At 48.2% G+C, this 26,703-nt stretch overlaps 1 protein-coding gene across 2 annotated transcripts; it reads left to right on the top strand.

Moving 5' to 3' along the window:
- The first annotated feature begins 404 nt into the window (after positions 1–404).
- LOC112571220 lies at positions 405–21,685 on the top strand. 2 transcript variants are annotated; one of them, XM_025250078.1, is made up of 6 exons: positions 405–1,566; positions 2,405–2,738; positions 12,776–12,923; positions 13,909–14,100; positions 14,770–14,920; positions 18,409–21,685. In XM_025250078.1, exons 3-6 carry the CDS (start codon positions 12,786–12,788, stop codon positions 18,888–18,890), a joined length of 963 nt encoding a protein of 320 aa, XP_025105863.1. In that variant the 5' UTR covers positions 405–1,566; positions 2,405–2,738; positions 12,776–12,785; the 3' UTR covers positions 18,891–21,685. The 2 variants fall into 2 exon arrangements, with proteins under 2 accessions (XP_025105863.1, XP_025105864.1); XM_025250079.1 differs by lacking the exon at positions 405–1,566 and having other exon boundaries at positions 2,274–2,738.
- The last annotated feature ends 5,018 nt before the right edge of the window (positions 21,686–26,703 follow it).

Here is a 26,703-nt window from a genome sequence, read left to right as displayed (position 1 = left end):
CTGTCAGGTACATAAGTCATCACTGAAGTGTGAAGTCCTATACTGTCAGGTACATAAGTCATCACTGAAGTGTGAAGTCCTATACTGTCAGGTACACTAGTCATCACTGAAGTCCTATACTGTCAGGTACATTAGTCATCACTGAAGTGTGAAGTCCTATGCTGTCAGGTACATAAGCAATGAAGTGTGAAGTCCTCTACAGTCAGGTACATCATCACTGAAGTGTGAAGTCCTATACTGTCAGGTACATCATCACTGAAGTGTGAAGTCCTCTACAGTCAGGTACATCATCACTGAAGTGTGAAGTCCTATACTGTCAGCTACATTAGTCATCACTATATATATATCTGAAATGTGTGCGTGTTCATCCCATCCTCAGGGTCAGAAGTTGACTGTACCCGTACAACGCCTGGGGAGTGTATGTAGTCTATCCCCATGGACACAAACAGTCTGCTCACACAGGCAGGAAGAACAGGTTTGACTGCTCTTGTCCCACAATCTTCATTAACTGACTTGCGGGAAATGTTCTCCATGATTGTTTGAACGCCGACATGAGTCAAGTGCACGCGCCTTCTCCCGAGTGTTTAGACTTCTTCCATGAAAGGTTCCAGTATTTGAGTAATGGAGAGTTCTTTTGTAAACACAAACAACAAACACCCAGTAAACCTCTGTGAACATTCTCACTTTTGTGTCTCCAGTGAACACCCTGTGCTTTAAACGATCAAGTTGTGTCTGCAGTGAACACCCTGTGCTTTAAACGATCAAGCTGTGTCTGCAGTGAACACCCTGTGATTTAAACGATCAAGCTGTGTCTGCAGTGAACACCCTGTGCTTTAAACGATCAAGCTGTGTCTGCAGTGAACACCCTGTGATTTAAACGATCAAGCTGTGTCTGCAGTGAACACCCTGTGCTTTAAACGATCAAGCTGTGTCTGCAGTGAACACCCTGTGATTTAAACGATCAAGCTGTGTCTCCAGTGAACACCCTGTGATTTAAACGATCAAGCTGTGTCTGCAGTGAACACCCTGTGCTTTAAACGATCAAGCTGTGTCTGCAGTGAACACCCTGTGCTTTAAACGATCAAGCTGTGTCTGCAGTGAACACCCTGTGATTTAAACGATCAAGCTGTGTCTCCAGTGAACACCCTGTGCTTTAAACGATCAAGCTGTGTCTGCAGTGAACACCCTGTGATTTAAACGATCAAGCTGTGTCACCAGTGAACACCCTGTGCTTTAAACGATCAAGCTGTGTCTCCAGTGAACACCCTGTGCTTTAAACGATCAAGCTGTGTCACCAGTGAACACCCTGTGCTTTAAACGATCAAGCTGTGTCTCCAGTGAACACCCTGTGCTTTAAACGATCAAGCTGTGTCACCAGTGAACACCCTGTGCTTTAAACGATCAAGCTGTGTCTCCAGTGAACACCCTGTGCTTTAAACGATCAAGCTGTGTCACCAGTGAACACCCTGTGCTTTAAACGATCAAGCTGTGTCACCAGTGAACACCTGAAAGCCGAGTGCGACAAGGTGTCAGTAAAGGAAGCAAAGAGAGAGATGAGGACGGAAGGTAAGGTCTGACAGTCGTCTTGCCTGAATTAAATTTTGTTTTCTCAAGAGTTATCTCATTCGAATTGTTATCTTTGATGTTGTCGATGACGTTGACGATGAAATGAACTTGTATTCTGTGCGCACCATGTGCTCGTGTTGGTGGAGAAGGAAGCAATACTTTATGAACTTAGCTGAGGCCAACTGTCACTTTGATGTTTGTGCTACATGACAACAATGCAGTCGTAGTCTCTCCTAATATGTAATCAGTTGTAATGTAATGCCACCAGTAGTCTATCCTCATATGTAATCAGTTGTAATGTAATGCCACCAGTAGTCTATCCTCATATGTAATCAGTTGTAATGTAATACCACCAGTAGTCTATCCTAACATGTAATCAGTTGTAATGTAATACCACCAGTAGTCTATCCTAATATGTAATCAGTTGTAATGTAATACCACCAGTAGTCTATCCTAATATGTAATGTAATACCACCAGTAGTCTATCCTAACATGTAATGTAATACCACCAGTAGTCTATCCTAATATGTAATGTAATACCACCAGTAGTCTATCCTAATATGTAATGTAATACCACCAGTAGTCTATCCTCATATGTAATCACTTGTAATGTAATACCACCAGTAGTCTATCCTCATATGTAATCACTTGTAATGTAATGCCACAAGCATGGAGCCTCGTGTACCAAGCAGGCCATGGAAGAGGTCTTTGTTTATTTACCTCTCGCCACCTGTCAACTTCCAGCCGAGTGTCAGGCAGACCATCAGATGTTGTCTTGTTGTCGTCATTGTTATTATTTGTGTACAAGTCACACCAGGACCAGTCAATGTTCACACAGGTTGGTCAGCCTCTCACCTGTCTACCTACCTGGTGGCTGCTTGAAGAGTGTGCGGGTGTCAAGGTGTCAGGCGCACCACCAGCACCTGCACGTGACAGTGTGACCTGACGTGACGCCTGGCGGCGCAACTGTCAGCCTCGTCTGTCGTCTGCTGCTCGTCGTCCGGTGCGTGCACCAGTCTCTCTCTCTCGTCGTCCGGAGCGTGCACCAGTCTCTCTCTCTCGTCGTCCGGAGCGTGCACCAGTCTCTCTCTCTCGTCGTCCGGAGCGTGCACCAGTCTCTCTCTCCCCCTCTCGCCTTATCTTCACCTTCAACCTCGGGAGTTCACAGTTTGGTAAGTAAAGTTTGGATTTTGATTTTTTAAATGAACGTTGCTGAAGATTTCCCCTTCAAATGAAGGAGAAATATTTTGTTTAACTGACCTCAAGTCAGTGTTCCAACTCTTGTACACTTGTCACTTGTGTGGTGATGACAGTGGCGGTCACACTGAGTCACTCACACCACTGGAAAGACAGAAAGAAGAAATGACGAGAGACAGAGTGAGTCTGTGGTGAGACTAGACACGACTCACCACACACGTGTCAGTGTGTCAGGCTGTACACCCTAGTCCAGCGGTTCTCAACCTTTTACTTGTGACGCCCCCCTGACGAACAAAGGTACGTCCGCGCGCCCCTTAGCCAGCAATGTAAGCTAATTTCACTAACACGGTATAAGAAACTTAAAAAAAATGACCACCTTCGCGCCCCCCTTGTAAGCACGTCGCGCCCCCCCAGGGGGACGCGCCCCACCGTTTGAGAACCGCGGCTGTAGTCCCTGTGTCAGGGTGTACACCATAGTGACGTAGTCCCTGTGTCAGGCTGTACACCGTAGTGACGTAGTCCCTGTGTCAGGCTGTACACCATAGTGACGTAGTCCCTGTGTCAGGCTGTACACCATAGTGACGTAGTCCCTGTGTCAGGCTGTACACCGTAGTGACGTAGTCCTGTGTCAGGCTGTACACCATAGTGACGTAGTCCCTGTGTCAGGCTGTACACCATAGTGACGTAGTCCCTGTGTCAGGCTGTACACTGTAGTCCCTGTGTCAGGGTGTACACCATAGTGACGTAGTCCCTGTGTCAGGCTGTACACGGTAGTCCCTGTGTCAGGCTGTACACCGTAGTGACGTAGTCCCTGTGTCAGGCTGTACACCATAGTGACGTAGTCCCTGTGTCAGGCTGTACACCGTAGTGACGTAGTCCCTGTGTCAGGCTGTACAATGTAGTCCCTGTGTCAGGGTGTACACCATAGTGACGTAGTCCCTGTGTCAGGGTGTACACTGTAGTCCCTGTGTCAGGGTGTACACCATAGTGACGTAGTCCCTGTGTCAGGCTGTACACGGTAGTCCCTGTGTCAGGCTGTACACCGTAGTTCCTGTGTCAGGCTGTACACCATAGTGACGTAGTCCCTGTGTCAGGCTGTACACCGTAGTCCCTGTGTCAGGCTGTACACTGTAGTCCCTGTGTCAGGGTGTGCACTGTAGTACCCAGCCATTGTGTCACTGACACATACACAGGGTGATTATGTAAAAGAGATGTAAACCTATGCCAGCCAGTCCTCCATAAAATCCTCATATAACTTGTTTGTCTCGCCCACAGTCAGGTATCGACAGGTGAGACAGAGACACGTGTCCAGTCTCCCCTTTTGTCAGGGTCTTCAGTCAGGTGCATGTACACCCCACCCCACCCTGAGAGAGAATGAGATTTGTGTTGTGGCAGGTAGTTGGACACGATTGTGATGGTGTCGACAGTTGCTTACAGGCGGGAGGTCGACTTGTCCCGCTCACATCTTACAGTTTACTCTCTGCCGCCCGTTACTTTTCCTCCCACTCACCCCCATCAGCTCCTCCTCTCTCTCTCCCTCTTTTATAACAATCATTCCTTTCTGTTTTTCTCCTGACAAACCATATAAAGCAGGAAGTGGGGGGCTCAGTGTCTTGCGTACTGAGGTTTCTGTTAATGTATGCACGTGCGGCCACGAGGTCAGGGGTTGGCTGATGAACACACAGCGCGACCTGTGCGCACGGCTCAGCGGATGTGTGAACAAGAGAGATTGCAGTAAGTTCAACAAACACATACATCCACACCCTTGAGGGGAGGCGGGGGAATAGGTATTGTAGCCACAGCTAAGTCTACATCACGGCCAGCAGTCAGCCCTGTAAACACAGCGTGCTGCGTGCCCGAGACGAGAGGTGAACCCAGGACAGACAACCCTCACTGTATGGTGACAGGCGCTAACCGCTGCGCCACCGGGCCACCCTCGAGCCTAGAGGACAGAACAGTAAACAGCTTCTAGTACCTGGTGTCAGGGCTTCAGTCACTGAACTGAACTGAACTGAAGCCATTCAGTACATCAGCTGCCCGCCCCACACGGCAATGCGCTGTAGCGATGCTGTCGTCATTATTTGAGACTATGAGACTGTCTGTAGGGAGGGACTGCAGGGAGAGACTGTCTGTAGGGAGGGACTGTAGGGAGGGACTGCAGGGAGGGACTGTCTGTAGGGAGGGACTGTAGGGAGGGACTGTCTGTAGGGAGGGACTGCAGGGAGGGACTGTCTGTAGGGAGGGACTGCAGGAGGGACTGTCTGTAGGGAGGGACTGCAGGGAGGGACTGTCTGTAGGAGGGACTGTAGGGAGGGACTGTCTGTAGGGAGGGACTGTAGGGAGGGACTGTCTGTAGGGAGGGACTGCAGGGAGGGACTGTCTGTAGGGAGGGACTGGCGCTGACGTGGGAAGACTATAAGACGAGATAAATTAGCTTACAGTTGGTTTGTCTAGGGGAGCATTCACTGACTACCATATAGGCTAGGGTTGTGACGTCACAGCAGCTGTTAGTTTTGCTCTCGTCAAACAACGGGATCCCCCATTGCAGTTTGTCGGACATTTTCCCTCCCAACAAAAGCTGCGGAAAGGGAGAGTCCGTACAACGGCCTCAACACCTTGTTTGCACGATACCTCCCTCTTGTCACTGAGCCGCCATGACGACACAGTTGTTAGCATGCTAATAGCTAGATAAAGTGTGAAGGTGCAGCTTTGTTAGCACACACATAGTTGTGTAGTGTACAGTTAGCACACACATAGTTGTGTACATGTACAGTTAGCACACACATAGTTGTGTTCATGTACAGTTAGCACACACATAGTTGTGTGAGTGTACAGTTAGCACACACATAGTTGTGTTCATGTACAGTTAGCACACACATAGTTGTGTGAGTGTACAGTTAGCACACACATAGTTGTGTACATGTACAGTTAGCACACACATAGTTGTGTGAGTGTACAGTTAGCACACACATAGTTGTGTACATGTACAGTTAGCACACACATAGTTGTGTGAGTGTACAGTTAGCACACACATAGTTGTGTGAGTGTACAGTTAGCACACACATAGTTGTGTGAGTGTACAGTTAGCACACACATAGCTGTGTGAGTGTACAGTTAGCACACACATGGTTGTGTAGTGTACAGTTAGCACACACATAGTTGTGTGAGTGTACAGTTAGCACACACATAGTTGTGTGAGTGTACAGTTAGCACACACATAGTTGTGTGTGTGTACAGTTAGCACACACATAGTTGTGTGAGTGTACAGTTAGCACACACATAGTTGTGTGAGTGTACAGTTAGCACACACACAGTTGTGTAGTGTACAGTTAGCACACACATAGTTGTGTGAGTGTACAGTTAGCACACACAAAGTTGTGTGAGTGTACAGTTAGCACACACATAGTTGTGTGAGTGTACAGTTAGCACACACATGGTTGTGTGAGTGTACAGTTAGCACACACATAGCTGTGTAGTGTACAGTTAGCACACACATAGTTGTGTGAGTGTACAGGTAGCACACACATAGCTGTGTGAGTGTACAGTTAGCACACACATAGTTGTATAGTGTACAGTTAGCACACACATGGTTTTTGAGTGTACAGTTAGCACACACATGGTTGTGTGAGTGTACAGTTAGCACACAGATAGTTGTATAGTGTACAGTTAGCACACACATGGTTTTTGAGTGTACAGTTAGCACACACATGGTTGTGTGAGTGTACAGTTAGCACACACATAGCTGTGTACGTGTACAGTTAGCACACACATAGTTGTGTAGTGTACAGTTAGCACACACATGGTTGTGTGAGTGTACAGTTAGCACACACACATAGTTGTATAGTGTACAGTTAGCACACACATAGTTGTATAGTGTACAGTTAGCACACACATGGTTGTGTGAGTGTACAGTTAGCACACACATGGTTGTGTGAGTGTACAGTTAGCACACACATGGTTGTGTGAGTGTACAGTTAGCACACACATAGCTGTGTGAGTGTACAGTTAGCACACACATAGTTGTATAGTGTACAGTTAGCACACACATAGCTGTGTGCGTGTACAGTTAGCACACACACATAGTTGTGTAGTGTACAGTTAGCACACACATAGTTGTATAGTGTACAGTTAGCACACACATAGCTGTGTGCGTGTACAGTTAGCACACACATAGTTGTGTAGTGTACAGTTAGCGCACACATATCTGTGTGAGTGTAGCGTTGTTAGCACACTCATAGTTGTGTAGTGTACAGTTAGCACACACATAGTTGTGTGAGTGCACAGTTAGCACACTCATAGTCGCATAGCCAAAGTCTTTCAAACAACAAAGATTGCAGGACATGAGTGATGGCCCTGTACGCCATGGATAAGACGAGGGAGGTAACCCTGCCTGTGACGTGTAAGGACGTGGGTAACAAAGGGGAGATAACAGCCTATCAGCGCCTGTCTGTGAAATAAAACTACCCCGTGGGTAGCCCTGAGCTGCACACAATGTAGGGCAAAGCTCAGAAGGGAGGCCGACATAAATCCAGACATAAAAATCGCAGACCCTGCAGGCCGTCCCACGACCGGCGACCGCCACATCCCCACCACGTGACCTACTGGGGCAACGGCATTACAAACAGGTGTTACCCCATACCTCCCTCCCTACGCTTCAACCGGATGCCCCCCCACACCTACCCTAGGTAATGCTAGACTTTGTTGTGAGCTGGGGCAGTGGCTAAGGTCTCACGTGACGGGGGGGGGGGGGGGACAGACGGTGGAGAGCCGACAGGACCTAGCAATGAGATGCTGGGCGCACAAGCCGAGTGCTGAGCGTCGGGTGTGGAAACATGGCGAGTAGCTTGTGGACAGGCTGACTTCTTGACATACAGTGTATAGTCATAGCCTAGTGGCTGTATAGATACACTGTATAGTGTCATAGCCTAGTGGCTGTATAGATACAGTGTACAATCATAGTCTAGTGGCTGTATAGATACAGTGTATAGTCATAGCCTAGTGGCTGTATAGATACACTGTATAGTGTCATAGCCTAGTGGCTGTATAGATACAGTGTATAGTCATAGCCTAGTGGCTGTATAGATACAGTGTATAGTCATAGCCTAGTGGCTGTATAGATACAGTGTACAGTCATAGCCTAGTGGCTGTATAGATACAGTGTACAGTGTCATAGTCTAGTGGCTGTATAGATACAGTGTATAGTCATAGCCTAGTGGCTGTATAGATACAGTGTACAGTCATAGCCTAGTGGCTGTATAGATAGTGTCATAGCCTAGTGGCTGTATAGATACAGTGTACAGTGTCATAGCCTAGTGGCTGTATAGATACAGTGTACAGTGTCATAGCCTAGTGGCTGTATAGATACAGTGTATAGTGTCATAGCCTAGTGGCTGTATAGATACAGTGTACAGTCATAGCCTAGTGGCTGTATAGATACAGTGTATAGTGTCATAGCCTAGTGGCTGTATAGATACAGTGTATAGTGTCATAGCCTAGTGGCTGTATAGATACAGTGTATAGTGTCATAGCCTAGTGGCTGTATAGATACAGTGTACAGTCATAGCCTAGTGGCTGTATAGATACACTGTATAGTGTCATAGACTAGTGGCTGTATAGATACAGTGTACAGTCATAGCCTAGTGGCTGTATATATAGTGTCATAGCCTAGTGGCTGTATAGATACAGTGTATAGTGTCATAGCCTAGTGGCTGTATAGATACAGTGTATAGTGTCATAGCCTAGTGGCTGTATAGATACAGTGTACAGTCATAGCCTAGTGGCTGTATAGATACAGTGTATAGTGTCATAGCCTAGTGGCTGTATAGATACAGTGTATAGTGTCATAGCCTAGTGGCTGTATAGATACAGTGTATAGTGTCATAGCCTAGTGGCTGTATAGATACAGTTGTATAGTGTCATAGCCTAGTGGCTGTATAGATACAGTGTACAGTCATAGCCTAGTGGCTGTATAGATACACTGTATAGTGTCATAGACTATAGTGGCTGTATAGATACAGTGTACAATCATAGTCTAGTGGCTGTATAGATACAGTGTATAGTGTCATAGCCTAGTGGCTGTACATATAGTGTCATAGCCTAGTGGCTGTATAGATACAGTGTATAGTGTCATAGCCTAGTGGCTGTATAGATACAGTGTATAGTGTCATAGTCTAGTGGCTGTACATATAGTGTCATAGCCTACGTAACGTTTTGAAAAGTGTGTTTAGATGTGTCTGCGAGCGCGTGTAAACATCTCATGTAAACCACGCTCGCCGCACTCTTTCACCTTGTTTAGGTCTGACCAACGATTAACACATTTAATGTTTATGAAATTAATTAACGATGAGATGTAGATGAAACAAAATAAAGAACACTACTCCCTCAGTGTCAACCCCCTCATACAGTTATCAGACGGGCTGGCGAGATGACCGACTGGACCAGCAGGTTATATCCGACGAATTATTTCACGAAGTTCGTGAGTCTAGAAGCCACATTAAAGCCACATTAAAGCCACACCACTTGTATCGGCAAAGCTGATATATTCCAGTGGAATTAATTGCTACACCACAACTCAGAATACAAATGATAATCTTCCACTGAAGAACGTTGGATATAACGTTGAAGGCAGTTAACACAATGTTTACTCTCTACAGAGCTCTGTACTCTCTCACTGCTTGGTCTCGACTGTCACGAGAGGGGGGGGGGAATTGGTGTTTTACGCCGTGTCAGCAACTAAGGCTATATTACGGCAAGCAGCCAGCCCTGTAAACAGATGCCACGTGCAGAGAAAGAACAGCGTGCCCGAGACGAGAAATGAACTCAGGGCAGCCAACCTTCACTGTATTGGTGACAGGCGCTAACAGCGCTAACCGTTGCGCCACCGGACAGCTCTCGACTGTCACGAGAAACGTTAGATCTACTAAGTTAACTGGTCATTTTTTCCCTCCTGACCAATCAGGTCCTTAGCGACCAGGTAACTAGGACGACCTCCTAACAGTCTTTCTTGGAGACTGTGCCAACCAATCACAAGTACTACATGGCTTCTCCCTCCATTGGCTACCGTCGCCCTAGTTACGCTGTGCTAAGCTCATTTACGTCATTTCATATATGACGTAAAAGAATGAGTCACCAGAGCCGCGTCAGCGCTCGCGCGACTGCTCTCCCCTGACCACAAGGAGAATAGAAATAATTTGAATCTAAATAGATTCGCCTGAATCGCCCATCGTTACAGCCTAGTGACCGTGTAGATACCATGTACATGTTGAGGACACACCTGACCTATCAGCTAGTCTCGTCACTGTTGTTACCTGATGGCACACCTTATCAGCTAGTCTCTCCATGTCGATGACACACCTATCAGCCAGTCTCTCCATGTCGATGACACACCTATCAGCCAGCCAACGCGCTGTCAACACTCTATGCTATGTAGTTTATTATTGTGTGACATGAAGACTGCGTGATGTCATCATTGTGTGACAGGAGTATTGTCTGACTTGATAATTGTCGTGTCCGCGATGTCCTGCTGGTGGATAAGACGCTACGTGTGACATGTATCACGACTTCCGGCTTGCCTACACCGCTGGCGCCACCAACAGCAAGAAGACTGCTGAGCACCAGTCAGCCCGTGTCATCACAGGCCCGCAGCCATCACTGCCGACGGTTGGCAGCGGCTGAGTGGAGGGAGCAGGAGAGGAGGAAGTAGATTGCACCTCCGATATCACAGGCAAAGGGAGGATAATCACAAGTGAAAGGGAGTGAGGACTGCATGCCTCTGAAGTGTTAATGTGCAGTTGCCGTGGGCAAGGCAAAGGCTTCGTGAAAAACTCATAACTATCGTGAGTCACGTGAGTGGTGCTCAGTCACCTGCACACCTGTCAGTGCTCGCCGTCTCGTGCGGCCTCCATCTTTAATCACGAACTCGTCTTCTTGACCAGTTTCCGCAGCAACAAATCTCCTGTCAGTTAAATGTTGTTTTCAAAGTTCTGCTTATCGTGTTGATTGATTGACTTTGTCACGTCACTACGACATTCCTCCCGGTCCAGTCACGTGATTCACTCTATCACCTCATCCAGCAGTTTTCTGGTTGTCAACATTTTTAGTTGAAAGAAGCTGTTGACAACTTTGATCCTCATTTTGCTCCTTGTCACGCTGTAACCTCTGTTCAACTGATTTACGCAGGTGTACTGCACATACAAAGCCGTTACCTTCAAGTAGGTGGCGCCACGAGGAATGGCGGACAGACCCCCATGCCGCTGTTAAGCTCTGTTGTGACTCGTTGCAAACAAAACAAAGGGACTGAAGCCCGGCAAACTCTCGGACAGCCTGACACACACCCCGCAACAGCCTGACACACACCCGCCAACAGCCTGACACACACCCCCCAACAGCCTGACACACAGCCAACAGCCTGACACATACCCGCCAACAGCCTGACACACACCCCGCCAACAGCCTGACACACACCCGCCAACAGCCTGACACACACCCCGCCAACAGCCTGACACACACCCCGCCAACAGCCTGACACACACCCCGCCAACAGCCTGACACATACCCCGCCAACAGCCTGACACACACCCCGCCAACAGCCTGACACACACCCGCCAACAGCCTGACACATACCCCGCCAACAGCCTGACACACACCCCGCCAACAGCCTGACACATACCCCGCCAACAGTGCAGTGAGGGCAGTGGCAGGAGGATTGTCTAGTCAGCTTAATGACGGTCTGACCAGACGAACGTACAGACAGGTAGATGGCAGCTGTCATTTGGACCGTGCAGCTGTCACGACGACTGATGGTGCAGCAGTCATGAGCACGTCTCCAGGTGTCACAATGATTAGGAATAAAAGAAGCTGACGTGATTGTAGGGATTGTAGACTGTACACCGCTGTGGGGGAGAGCGTTTTGACAGCAGTTGGGTACTGACTGTGCTGTACAGGGTCAGGACAGGGTTAGCACTTAGCACTACAGGACAGGGTTAGCACTTAGCACTACAGGACAGGGTTAGCACTTAGCACTACAGGACAGAACATGTCAGGACAGTCCCCTCCAAAACGTATTTTAAGGGACTGACAAGGTCTCTGGCAAGTTTGACAAGACTGACCACTCGGATTGTCGAGAGAAAGAATGTCCCCCCGCCTCCACAGTTGACACCAGCCTCCAGGTCCTAAAGCAATGTCCAGCTGTAGGACAGGTGACAGATGGAGCTGTTGTCTTTATGTAAGGTGACCAGACGTTTCGGGGGCGAAAGCGGGACAGGTGCCCAAGATGGTGTCGTAACCGTCAAAGAACGCCGAATCAGCGTACGGTCTTCAGATTTTTGAAGACAATCGGGACATTTGATGGACTTGCTAGAAAGCCACAAAGCGGGACATTGGGGGTCCCGCCCGATGAGCAGGCGGGACACGAGGTCAAAAGCGGGACGTCTGGTCACCTTACTTTATGTACATGGAGAGCCGTGAGCGGGGAACCTCACCCCCACCCCCCATGCCTGTGAGCACAGACTGAGAGGTGATGTGAGTGAGGGATGTGAGGGTCAGGCCATAAAGCTGTTGACAGCGAGACACAGCGCGCACTTCATCCCCTCGTCACCTGGCGACACTGACAGATGCTGCGTGTCCCCGTTACGAGGCGTGACCCCGCTGAGCGAAGGTCACCACGTGTTGTGACCTCCAGGTCGACCTGGCGGCGCCTTGTGTTGCCTCGTACTTTCCGTGTGTGTGTGTGCACGAGCGGCGTGTGTGTGTGACTGCGCATGTGCGTTCTTGAGGCACAAATAGCGAATAGGTTTCAGTGGGAGGAGGAAAGAGTGTCAGGGTCTTGGAGGAGTTGTGCACCATGGCAACGCCTTCCTTTAATATCACAGTGTGTTTCACCGACTTTAATTAGTGGGTGATGGTACGGTTGTGACGTATTAGATGCAGCTGTAGGAGTATGTCACAGTTGTAATGTATTAAGTGTAGATGCGGGTGCAGCAGTCTCACAGCGCCCCCTGGTAATCGTTTGTAGGGGCAGCAAGATGGCGTCGTCGTCCCTGACCTTCGCCGACTGGCGGCAGCAGACCAACGAGGGGCTGATGGCGACGGCCGAGAAGTTGCTGGAGCAGCTGGAGGACGTGTCCGACCTACTGACGGAGATCGACGAGAAGTACATCTTGGTCAGCCACCACCTCCTCCTCCTCCCTCCACAGTCTTGTCGTTACGTCACTTCCTGCCTTGACCTGTGGCTCCTCCCCCTTTGTTAGTTCTCTTTGATCTGCAAACAAACAAGTCACGTGACAGGCCGACAGCCAACTCCATCACTGTTCTTTCCATGTCTCATGCTCTTCTCGTCTTCCATCCTGTCTGTGTGTGTGTGCGCACGTGTTGGAGAGAGAGAGGAGAATGTGGATTGATGTAGCTTTAGACGAGATGGTAGACGAGGAGAAACCTAAACAAAGACATTAAAATGAGACAGTCAGGGTTAGACACGTGACACAGGGTTAGAGACACGTGACACAGTCAAGGTTAAAGACACGTGACACAGTCAGGGTTAGACACGTGACACAGTCAGGGTTAGACACGTGACACAGTCAGGGTTAAAGACACGTGACACAGTCAGGTTAAAGACACGTGACACAGTCAGGGTTAGAGACACGTGACACAGTCAGGTTAGACACGTGACACAGTCAGGGTTAAAGACACGTGACACAGTCAGGGTTAAAGACACGTGACACAGTCAGGGTTAGAGACACGTGACACAGTCAGGGTTAGAGACACGTGACACAGTCAGGGTTAGAGACACGTGACACAGGGTTAGAGACACGTGACACAGTCAGGGGTTAAGACACGCGACACAGTCAGGGTTAGAGACACGTGACACAGTCAGGGTTAGAGACACGTGACACAGGGTTGAGAACACGTGACACAGTCAGGGTAGAGACACGTAACTGCTGAGTTTGTGTAAAGATACCTGTAACTCAGGTATATCTATATATTGTCAAACAGTCACAGTTGGCGTCACGTACGTCACCTGTTGTCCGTCACGCTAAGATCGTGTTTGAGGTCACCTGTACGTTGTCATGTTTTCATTACATACCAGTCAAGATATTCTGTAGAGATCCACTGCGTGCGTCACGTGCTGACCTTTGTCTCTGTCACCAGAGCGAGAGCACGGAGGGCGCTGACGACGCCAAGACCAGCATCATCCAGAGATTCCACAGCGGCCTGGACTCGGCGCGCAACCTCGTCAACGTCCTCAAGCGCGAGAAGTGGCGCCTCAACAAGCGCGAGATGAGCGTGGAGCTGCGCATGGGCGAGCTTGAGGACTACAAGACCCACCTCAAAAAGGACATGGTGAGGGTCAAACATAGCGAGGAACATAGCGAGGAACCTCAGCAAGGACATGGTAAAGGGAAGAGACCACAAAAAGTCACGAAAAGATAAAGAGACCTCAAAAGGGTTACGGTAAAGATAGAGAGGGCTCAAAAAGGTCATGGTAAAGAAAGAAAGGGATCAAAAGGTCATGGTAAAGAAAGAAAGGGATCAAAAAGAAATGGAAAAGGACGAGGGACCTAACAAACACAAAGTAAAGGGCTTGGTGAAGAGCGTGGTGAATGACATGGTGAAAAAGGTGAAACTTCAAACAGGACATGAAAACGATACAGTAATGCTTAGAGCAGGGGTGGGCAATTAATTTTCCCAAGGGGCCGCATGAGAAATTGGGTTGGTTTTAGAGGGCCGGACTAATAAAGTTAACTCAGTTTTACCCAATACTGTATATATAGTATACATATTGGCCGGCGGGCCAGCGGGCGGGCCGGTCAGAGACAGGAGGCGGGCCGGATCCGGCCCGCGGGCCGGCCTTTGCCCAGGTCTGGCTTAGAGGCAGGTAAAATGACACAGTCACGTGTAGACAGGTAACATGACAGTCACGTGTAGAGGCAGGTAACGTGACAGTCACGTGTAGAGGCAGGTAACGTGACACAGTCAGGCTTTCACTGATGCTAGGATTTTTCTCCACAGTCGTCCTTGAACCAGACAGTGGACGCTTTGAGCATGCGCGTGGTGCAGCTGGAGAACCAGCTGGTGGAGGCACAGGAAGTGCAAGAAAACCTGGAGGCGGAGCTGCAGGAACACCGAAACAGCCTCCAGGACTGCAACGACCGCAACATGCGTCAGTCTCTACCTGCTTCTCGCCCTCTTGACCTTTAGTCCTTCTGTCGCTTTCTACCTGCTGTACTCGTCCCTCGGACATGCTGTTACTGTCTGTAACACTCAGACATGCTGTTACTGTCTGTAACACTCAGACATGCTGTTACTGTAACACTCAGACATATTGTTACTGTAACACTCAGACATGCTGTTACTGCAACACTCAGACATACTGTTACTGTATGTAGCACTCAGACATGCTGTTACTGCATGTAACACTCAGACATGCTGTTACTGCAACACTCAGACATGCTGTTACTGTCTGTAACACTCAGACATGCTGTTACTGTAACACTCAGACATATTGTTACTGTAACACTCAGACATGCTGTTACTGTCTGTAACACTCAGACATGCTGTTACTGTAACACTCAGACATATTGTTACTGTAACACTCAGACATGCTGTTACTGCAACACTCAGACATACTGTTACTGTATGTAGCACTCAGACATGCTGTTACTGCATGTAACACTCAGACATGCTGTTACTGCAACACTCAGACATGCTGTTACTGTCTGTAACACTCAGACATGCTGTTACTGTAACACTCAGACATACTGTTACTGCAACACTCAGACATACTGTTACTGCATGTAACACTCAGACATGCTGTTACTGCAACACTCAGACATGCTGTTACTGTCTGTAACACTCAGACATGCTGTTACTGCATGTAACACTCAGACATGCTTTTACTGTAACACTCAGACATGCTGTTACTGTCTGTAACACTCAGACATGCTGTTACTGTCTGTAGCACTCAGACATGCTGTTACTGTAACACTCAGACATACTGTTACTGTATGTAACACTCAGACATGTTACTGTATGTAACACTCAGACATGTTACTGTCTGTAACACTCAGACATGCTGTTACTGTCTGTAACACTCAGACATGCTGTTACTGTAACACTCAGACATGCTGTTACTGTCTGTAACACTCAGACATGCTGTTACTGCATGCCACTAAGATATTCCACACCTGCGTGTAGCAATGTGTCGCCTCCTTCGCGCACCACAACGACCTGCCGAAGCCCTTGAAAAGCAGGTGAAGGTGCACAGAAAGGTGCGGAACAGGTGAAGGCAGGTGCCAACCGTCTAGTTGAGCAGAACAGCTGCCAGAGTCGCAGACAAGCGGTTTCACGAAGTTTCAAGTGTTGGTGTGGCCCCCGTGTGCACAGGGAACTAATCACTTCACTGAGTACTTCACAGTCTAGAGAGATGAGGTGAACCCTACACAGCCTCCCGACTGCCATGCTTCCTGACTGAGGACACCATCGACAGGCTGTCAGCGATGAACCTGTCGCTCACCTGCTCCAGTGAGGCCGACTGTGACATGTTCTACCCTTAAAAGTCAGGAGGATAAGCAGATGTTTAGACGCAAGACCTCGAGATGAATGAACCGCTCACACCCCTGTCATGCACAGCTGTAAACAGCTGAAGACAGCTGCGATACAGCAGCTGTTCTAAATATTTTAATTCATGCAGTACCAAGACATGGTTTCCCAGCAGCGGAAGGATATTCACTGCGCGCCATCTTCAACAAAAGTGCGGGGAGCAGCACTGTAGCCTGTTTACAACCTTCGTCGACCTAACCTTTGACACAGTGAGCAGTGACAGCATCTGGAGGATGATGATCTCAAGAAGGGGAAATACTGGCTGTCGTCCGAGACCTCCTGGCTGCTGCCTCCACCCTGACCGCCAGCACACCTCACGAGATGCAGTCTGTGGGTGGCTGCCTCTCACCACCAGGCCTTGAGTCAGACCATCAGCACTGGGACAACCGAGTGATTATCCACCCTGCCTGTAGCCCGATAGTAGGAGCCGCACGTGATGGTGAAGACACGCACTCTCGCACACTGGAGCACTTCATCTACCTTCGCAGCACAGTCAGCCAACATTGGCACTGAGGTTCCCAACAGATCTGCCAAAAGTAGTTCTGTCTGCGATAGAGTGCAGAAAAAACAGATGGGAGCGCGGAGGTTTGAGCATTATCCCCAGACCCTCACCTGTATGTCATTGAGACATGGATGATGTACAACAGACACACACTTCAACCATCTCTACACACCTCCGCTGCCTGTTCTGTATCCATGGACAGGGTGAGATCCCTCATACCGAAGTCCCGAGGCGAGCTGGTGTTCTCAGCATCCTCACCCCTCTGTCAAGGGGTGGTAAGGTGGGCGGGGCACGTCATGCATGCCTGACAGCCGCCTGTCAACAGCTGTGGACACGTCAGCCAGAAGCAGCCCGGGGCTACAGGGGAAAATAACAAAACAAAAAACCATCAAAGACAGCCTTCAGGGCACCGTTACCCTCAAACACACTCCAGCACCTTAAACACCTGCCAGCTGGGAGACTCCTTAAAGGGGTGGGGGGAAGAGGCGCGCCCCCTAGGGAGAGAAAAACGTACAGTGCGTGTTACGAGTGCCCTCCCCTACGTGTTCCTCACGTGAGACGTCTTTGGGATCTTCACCAGCCACGTAGGGACCAGGCCCTCCCCTCACATCGGTTCTCGTCATGGTCATCACCGACCCCAATGAAGGAATATTGCTAATTATGTAACTCTACCTATCTAGTGTCTAACACTACGATATTAACATATTGCTAATTATGTAACTCTACCTATCTAGTGTCTAACACTACGATATTAACATATTGCTAATTATGTAACTCTACCTATCTAGTGTCTAACACTACGATATTAACATATTACTATTTATATACCGCTACACGTCTAGTGTCTAACACTACGATATTAACATATTACTATTTATATACCGCTACACGTCTAGTGTCTAACACTACGATATTAACATATTACTATTTATATACCGCTACACGTCTAGTGTCTAACACTACTATTAACATATTACTAATTATGTAACTCTACACGTCTAGTGTATAACACTACGATATTAACATATTACTAATTATGTAACTCTACCTATCTAGTGTCTAACACTACTATTAACATATTACTATTTATATACCTCTACACGTCTAGTGTCTAACACTACGATATTAACATATTGCTAATTATGTAACTCTACCTATCTAGTGTCTAACACTACGATATTAACATATCACTAATTATATAACTCGTGTTGTGGTTGAAGTTTGTTGCATCAGTAGTCATACAAGACTGAACTGCTACTAAATTGTCTCAAGAAGTTTCAGTCATCCTTGCCTCCCTCAGTCTCTGCCTATAAGCAACTCAACTATTTCTTTCTCTACCTCAGTCCGCAACTTAGTTGTCATTCTCCATCTTAGTTGGACTGTTCGACAGCAGATTTCTCATGTCTGCTTGCTTTGAACTTTGTAGGATGAGTGCCATTCGTCATAATCTCACCACCGATTTAACTATAAAAATGTATCATTATCATCATCATCATCATCATCATCATCATCATCATCATCTCAGCCTGACTGCCCTTGTGTCGCAGAGCTGTACACGGAGAACGAGGACCTGAAGAAGGCGGTGGAGCTGCTGGGGCGGTCCAGTCTGGCCAGGGAGAAGGACAGTCTGCTGCATGAGCTGCAGGTGCTGCAGGCGGAGAACAGCAAGCTGAAAGACATGCTGCGTGACGCAGAAGCTACCCCACTCCGGCGCCACCCGGCGCCACCACCCGCCACAGACAAGGACGACAACCTGGCTACTTTGACGCGCGAGTTTTTGCAGGAGCTTGCCTCCCTTGACACAAAAGAGCGCCAGAATGTTGGTAGCAGCGGCACTAGCAACACGCTAAGCGGCACTAGCAACACGCTAAGCGGCACTAGCAACGCGCTAAGTGGCACTAGCAACACGCTAAGCGGCACTAGCAACACGCTAAGCGGCACTAGCAACACGCTAAGCGGCACTAGCAACACGCTAAGCAAAGTGGGCAGTGCAGGGGCCGTAACCATCACATCTACTGCTGATGTGTGACTGACTGCCCTTCCTTGACCTTACTTCACCCCAATTATTATTTCTCCGATAAACAATCCACAAAAGGCGGACTTGTCTGTGGACAGACTTCGTCGTACCTACTCCACTTCAATATTTACTGCTATGTGGTAAGGGTGGCTAGTGGAACCTCCCCTAGTGACTGGTTGCTGTGTTGTGACGAGTCCACTCGTGTGTGTGTGTGATGGCTGTTAACAGTTTCTCAGTTTCATCGCTTGTCCAGCTTCAGCTGGAGTCTCGCCACAGTCCGGTCACACTCCACCCCAACACAGGCATCCATCGTTTTCTTCAGCTTGTTTTATTTTCTTTTTTCATGTGCGGCAGTTTTCTTAAACTAGATCTTAGAGTATTTCATTACATGAAGCATGGCGGTGGAGGGGAACAAACTCTACAAAATCTACTTCACTTGCTTTCAAGGAGTTCATTCCCTTGTATCGAGTTGCCTCCCAACAGTCAAGTAGCGGCCAACTGCGGCACGTGTGGAAAGAAGCGGAGGAGGACTGGAAAACACAACCACCTTAAAATTACTGGATAAATGTCAGAATTTCATAGAGTCCATGACACAGAAATAATAGAAAATTCACAAAAAATAATAGAAAATTCACAAAAAATCTCACATTAGTCATTAGACCATTGACACCGGTCGGTTACTGCCAAGTCTTTGAAGGCTTCTTTCAGTAGGATTGAGGAAAGATGATTATTTCTCTAAAATAACTGATTAGACATCTTTGTAAAATTTAAATAAGGCGTTAAGAAAAATAATATCATAACACTGATATACTCCAGTTTTTGTATCATGCTCAGAAAAATTTAACAATGTAAAAATATTTTATTGTTGATTGAGCGGTCTTTTTGCAGATATGACATACATAAGCAATTGAAACAGCTTACCCGCAACCATTTTCCCACTAAAGAAATTTCCTCTCCTCTCCAACTATATCCTCCATTGTCTTTGGCCTTCAATTTTATATATATATATAATTTTCCTGTTCACCCCTTAAGTGTTTTTTTTTTCTGGCATTTTTGTTGTTGTTTGTTATGGTTCTTCGCCTGGTTTTTCACTGGGAGCGACTAGTGTTTTTACATTCCTGATGATGATGATGATGATGATGATGATGATGATGATGATTTGAGCAACCTTCAAAGGAAAGGTCGCAGGTAATTCGTAATTCTTCGTGACACCGGGGCTCCAGAAGCTGTTGCAACAGTCTTGGTGCCACTGAGCACAGCGCCACAGGCTCCGGGTCGCTGGCGTCGGTCTCGCTCCACAACACAAAACACGGGTTCGTCTTGTTTTAGAGGATAGTAAATGTCTTGATTCTACAGGTGGATGTATTTAAAGTAAACAACAATGTGGAAACATTTGGTGATATACCACACAGCTCTCTATTTTCATACATTTCTCAGCAGTTTGTTTTCAATTACCTTCTGTTACTGATGGGGCAGTTGTCACATTTCTACGGGATTATTTGGCGACACGGGAAGATGTAATGACAGACAAAATCTACAAAAGGAAAAAAATCTCGAAACTGTTTTCAAACTGTTGACTGTGAAGAGACACCTGCAGGAACATTGACATTGACCAGACACTGACCTGACACACGGTCAAGACCATCCCTGGTCAACATTCGACTGGCAAGGCCATCTTCAACCTCGTGGCCATCCAATACAACATCGAATGATTCATCAGACAGACGTGTGATGAAAAATGGCGAGGGTAGGGTGTGTAGCTGAGGGACCTTTGGTCTGAAAATCAAGTGCGTGGGAGGGAGGGAGAGGTAGCAGGCGAGAGGTCAAGCTTAGCAAGTCGTTTGGAGGTCGATCCTAGACGATAGGGACTGGCATTCACACATCATAGCCCACCCTACCGCCTGGTTTTTCCACCAGTCCACAAGGTAAACACTTCTACTCTCCCGATGATCTGAGCAGAAACACAAACATTAGCTAAAGAGAAGCAGATAACAGATTGGTTAAAGCTCTAACATCCAAACTCGGAGGCCAGCCGGTTCGATACCCATGTAGCGCAGCTGTAGGGAGGTTTGGGAAGGTAAGAAAGCGATAGAGATGGGCACCCCCCTCCTCACATAAAAAGCTGGCCCGAGAAAGGCGGGGTCTCTAACACCTCCGAAAGTTGGGGGACTACCTTTACCTTTTTTTTAAACCAGCAGAAAGCCACCTCTCCACCCTTGATGGTCGGAGCTACTATCTATGTAATATCTAATCTAGGGGACCCCATTCTTCCCATTCCCCCTGCCAGGCTTTGTGGCTGCCCCCAGGGTAGCGCAGTACCGGCTGTCCAGTGCTGGGGTCAGTGAGTGCTGAGGACGTTGCAGTCACGCGAGGTTACCCGTGTTGCCGGTCGAAGTAGGGGTGGAGCCGGGGTCACTTGGTGCACATCTGACACGTGCACAATGAACGGTGGCATCAAACGTGTGTTTGTGTGGATGAGAGGCAGCCTGCACCCGGGTCTTGCCACCCTGATGACTGGTACAGCGGCCAACTCCATGGTCTGTGGTCAGAGAGGCAGCCTGCACCGCGTGACACTGTCGTGACAAAGTATGACAGACACCTGGACAAGGACACAGACTTGGGGCTGATGTGAAGGACAATGTGAGGAGCGAGCACAATGCCCGTGTGGGGAAATAATGTCTTTGATTGTGTGGAAACTTGTGTATCCATTGGTAGCTGTAGAGAACTTTCTTCTCAGTTGCCCTTGCCTTTTGTTTTGTGTTTTTGAAACTTGCATAAAGGTGGCGCGCGCCGTCACACTCAGCCTCCATTATGTGTTCATGTGGATGTCAAGGTGCAAACATTCTGCACATGAACGAAACATCAACGAAACATCAACGAAACATCAACGAAACATCAACGAAACATCAACGATTCCTACTCCAACAGAGAGCACGACATTCGACTGGAATAAATGTACACACACACACACAGAAATAACAATACCCATGCTGATACTCTCTCTCTCACACACACACACACGTACACAGAGAGAGAGAGAGAGAAATAACAATACCCATGCTGATACTCTCTCTCTCTCTCTCACACACACACACACGTACACACACACACACAGAGAAATAACAATACCCAAGCTGATACTCTCTCTCTCACACACACACACGTACACACAAACGTACAGAGAGAGAGAGAGAAATAACAATACCCATGCTGATACTATCTCTCTCACACACACACGTACACAGAGAGAGAGAGAGAAATACCGATATCCAAGCTGATACTCTCTCTCTCTCACACACACGTACACACACACGTACACACAAACGTACACACAGAGAGAGAGAGAGAAATAACGATATCCATGCTGATACTCTCTCTCACACACACACACACGTACACACACACACGTACACACACACACAGACACACACACTGTGTTGTTGGCCCCTGACTGCCCCTCAGTACGACCAGCCCCAGTCCTAGTCAGGTGTTTCCATCAGTTGAAGTGAAGGTGGATAGAGAGAACAACATGGCGGCACATCACGTTTGTCACAGTTTGAACTGCGGCGCGAGACTGAACACACGGATTCTGTTTGAAAACAGAACTTTGTGGAGTTGACCCCGACTTACTCAGCACGTGACTGGGACCTGAAGCCCCTGACGGAGCCTGCACGGAATTCCCTCCCTCCCTGTGTGTGTGAGTGAGTGAGAAGTCAGGTGTGACTCGTGCCCAGAGTTGCCATCTTCATCATCTGATGTCTCAAGCACCTGATGACATTGGCTGCTTCACCTGACAGGGCGGCCAGGTGAGTACAGAGACTGAGTTCACTGTGTCAGTGTGTCAGTGTGTCAGTGTGTCAGTGGGTTTGTGAGGAGAGAGGAGCATCAACAGATAATCTAGGGTGTCAGGTGACTGACATGTACCTGTCCGACGTTTCCCGTGGTGTAGGAATATGTCGTCATACAGACGATGCACTCTTTCCTCGGTGCGCAGGTCAAAGATAAAAGTGCGGCGGTTACAGACCCAGTGGCGTGCAGAGTGAGGCTTGAGCACGTTACAGGCACGATGTACAGACTGACAGCCGCGTGATGTCACATCCAGTCAGCAACACTTTCTTCACATCTTCACCTGCAAACAATGTACAGGTGTGCATGAACAAAGTCTTCCAACAACTCGTGACGTGGACAGCAAGCATCTCTTGGCCTGTGGGGGGGGCAGTGTTTGGCTGTTATTTCCTCTCTTCTGTCTCATCCAGCAGCTCCTCCCTCTACACCATGTCCCCATGCAACCAGGCAGACGACAGAAGGCAAATTGTACGAGGAAATAATGGAACACACGTACACAGAACTGTGGAACACACGTACACAGAATTGTGGAACACATGTACACAGAACTGTGGAACACACGTACATAGAACTGTGGAACACACGTACACAGAATTGTGGAACACACGTACACAGAACTGTGGAACACACGTGTACACAGAACTGTGGAACACACGTACACAGAATTGTGGAACACACGTACACAGAACTGTGGAACACACGTACACAGAACTGTGGAACACACGTACACAGAATTGTGGAACACATGTACACAGAACTGTGGAACACACGTACATAGAACTGTGGAACACACGTACACAGAATTGTGGAACACACGTACACAGAACTGTGGAACACACGTGTACACAGAACTGTGGAACACAAGTGTACACAGAATTGTGGAACACACGTACACAGAACTGTGGAACACACGTGTACACAGAACTGTGGAACACACGTGTACACAGAACTGTGGAACACACGTGTACACAGAATTGTGGAACACACGTGTACACAGAATTGTGGAACACACGTGTACACAGAACTGTGGAACACACCGCACACGTACGTCTGCTCTTTCTGTGAGTTTGAGTTGTTCTGATGTCAGTGTTCTTCATGTTCTGATGTGTTCTTCGTGTTCTAACGTGTTCTGATGTCAGTGTTCTTCGTGTTCTTCGTGTTCTAACGTGTTCTTCATGTTCTGATGTGTTCTGAGCTTCTTGTTCTTTGTCAGCTTCGTATCTGTGTTCTCTTCGCACTCTGAATTTGTTCTTTTTGTTGTTAATTTGTTGTTTATTTCCGTGTTTTTAAATCTGTTATTGTTCTCTGTCTTATTGACTTCGCGTTGTGTGTGTCTTGTTGTGTGGTGTCGTGTATCTTGCACTGTTTGTGTTGTCTTCGTGTTCTTTAAGGGTTCGTGGTGTTGAGGTCAAGTCTCAGGTCAACCCCCCCACCCCCAGTCTGACTATTCTTACCTCGCAGTTCACAAACAAAATGTCGGTCAGCTCGTATCGGTAAAAATACAAAAAGCTATCCTTGGTGCATCCAGAACTTTCACTTTAGGAAGTTTTTTCTTTTTTTTGCGGTGACATTTTCCTTCAAAGTCGTTTTCCCAGTAGACGGGTTGTAGTCGCTGCACGATGATGGCGTCAAAAACCGTCATTGGGGGTGGGGTGGGGGTGTGGGGAAGAAGGTCGATAAAAGTAGGTCACAAGCCAAGTGCGTCTATAAATAGAGGCGGCACGTGCTTTTCACGAGACTGACTCCCCCTCCCCTGTGGCGCGAACGTTTGACGCGAAAGTCGTTCTACAGATGGGAGGTCAAAGTGTGTGCAGGTGTTGTTGCCCTTTGTTTGTTTGTTTGCTTTCTTACGCTGGAGACGTCACCAACCCAGCACCCATCCCCCAATTGTGCTGGCCGACATGTGTGGCCGCATTCCCCCGCCTTCCATAGCACACAATATTGCGAGACCTCAACAAGGGCGTTGACGTCAGTCAGGAGCAGACAATAAGACAAGGACTTCAGTGTACAGGTGTAGATCATTATATACATAAACCCGTTTGATGCAGTCGCCTGACATGTGACCAAGTGAAGTAGGTAGATGTGAGCTGGTCATACTGTTGTTACGTGAAGACCGTTAGCAGCCCAACGACCTGACGTACAGAGTTCAAGGCCAGATGATGCTGGATGTAAACAACCGGAAAGACGCAGTCAGAAGCGGAAACGGTTTTTCAGGGGACAAGAAGTGGGGAAGAGTTCGGGACAAGGAGTTGTCGTCTGACAGCCTGCCAAACACAAGTCTCGACCCTTTGACCCCCCAACCCCCAGCCCCCGACCTCCAGCCTCGCATGTCCACAATCGCGTTGTCCTGGAGGCTCGACAATACATACAGTACAACACAATACAAACATTAGGACAGTGGAACCTGTTCTACAAGGCTTGACAAAAACATATTAGTATTATTTTGTGTTGCTGTTGAAGCTACTCTGTACCTCAGAGATACCTGGACCTCTTGAAGCTACCCAGAGATACCTCGGCATCTTTATACATCGAGATTTCTTAGCCGTGGTGCTGATGCTGGTGTTGGTGTTAGTGTTGCTGCCATGCAGAGTGAACAAGATTCTCCATGATGTCCCATCACATTGCTATGTCCCCAGTTGTGCCCGTTGCATAGCAACCGATATTCGTGTCTGCGTGATATCTGGTTTTTTTGTCTTGCTGGCTGCTACACAGGGTGAGCAACTCACCATCAGTTCATCAGTTATCTGAATGGTTTCGATGAAATGCACTTCCTCTCCCCAAGCCCCGAGTGCACGTTAAGAGTGTTTGACAAGTGGATGAATGTAAGACATTGCAGGTGACTGGTCTGGCTCAGAAAGCTAACAAACGAACTTGACTCTGTTCAGACGACGCGGAAGTATATTAAGTAGCTCGACTGTGCTGCAGACCTGTTGGGGAAGCAAGGAGCAGTGCAGGTCCAGCTAGGACAACATGGATGTCTTGTGACAATCAGGCCGTGCAGAAGACACCGAGGTCGTTAAGTCAGGGCGACGTAGTGTCTCAGTTCTCACGTTGTTGTCTGCTCCACCAGAAGGACGGTTAGACACACACAACCAGTCCCACAGACAGGAATGCCAACTGCTTGCTGCCGTCTTCCTGTCTGCTGGCCCATGTCCACAGGCTGTGCTCCCAACTCTCTGGCCACTTGCTGACTGGTGAATCAGGGCGGAAACACGTGACCCATTCAGAGGTTGTGGCGGCGAGTGTCCTGCCCTTTAGCAACAACATCAAACGTCTCGCGGACTTTGTTCCAGCTGAAAGAAGCAAAAAAAGTCTTCGTAGCGCCACCTTGGAAATGGATCCATGCTTGTCATGCACAACAACAGGGATTTACTCCACAGAGCACACTGGGAGAGGTTGCGAGGAATGTTGAGTAGGTGACAGTGTTGGTAAACATGTTGGTAAACACTTCCCATGCCAGACGTGTGTTGAATGAGGGCGACACAGGGAAGCTGCTCAACAGGTTGCATTGTACTTTAATTCGCTGCACGCGAGCGCACGCACTCGGAAGTGACGTCATGTATATATCGGCGACTTCAGTTCCGGGGGTCAGTCGCTCTGCCCGGGGTCAGCCTTAATTAGCTAATCGGCGGCGTCTATTTTTAGCTGCAAGTGGGCTGACGCAATCTCTGTTTTAGTCTCGAGGGCGTCGCACGTGGTCTTCGCGCGGTCTGTGCCCTGACTCACGTGACTTCCCCATGTGACTGTCCCCTGGGCGATGTAGATGTACAAACTGGGGGGAGAGGGAGGGAGGGCTCTCACAATGACTTCGTACATCGCCATGACACCCACCACAACCACTCCTCGCCAGCTCACGTTTCTGTCGACTTCCTTACGAGCCGCAGGCAAAACAAACAATCTCTGGGTAGATTAGGGTAGACTAGACTAGGGTAGGGTAGAGTAGGGTAGGGTAGAGTAAGGTAGATTAGGGTAGACTAGA

The sequence above is a fragment of the Pomacea canaliculata genome, linkage group LG8 (assembly GCF_003073045.1).
Source record: "Pomacea canaliculata isolate SZHN2017 linkage group LG8, ASM307304v1, whole genome shotgun sequence".
NCBI classification, from domain to species: Eukaryota; Metazoa; Mollusca; class Gastropoda; order Architaenioglossa; family Ampullariidae; genus Pomacea; species Pomacea canaliculata.
This window is presented reverse-complemented; position numbering and strand designations above follow the sequence as displayed.

What these genes read in the sequence shown, in the direction of transcription:
- LOC112571220 (XM_025250078.1), top strand. Translation starts at nt 12,786, where the DNA reads ATGGCGTCGTCGTCCCTGACCTTCGCCGACTGGCGGCAGCAGACCAAC. An exon ending in CCCACCTCAAAAAGGACATG is followed by an intron (nt 14,101 to 14,769) that starts GTGAGGGTCAAA and finishes TTTTCTCCACAG; the next exon opens with TCGTCCTTGAACCAGACAGT. An exon ending in CTGCAACGACCGCAACATGC is followed by an intron (nt 14,921 to 18,408) that starts GTCAGTCTCTAC and finishes CTTGTGTCGCAG; the next exon opens with AGCTGTACACGGAGAACGAG.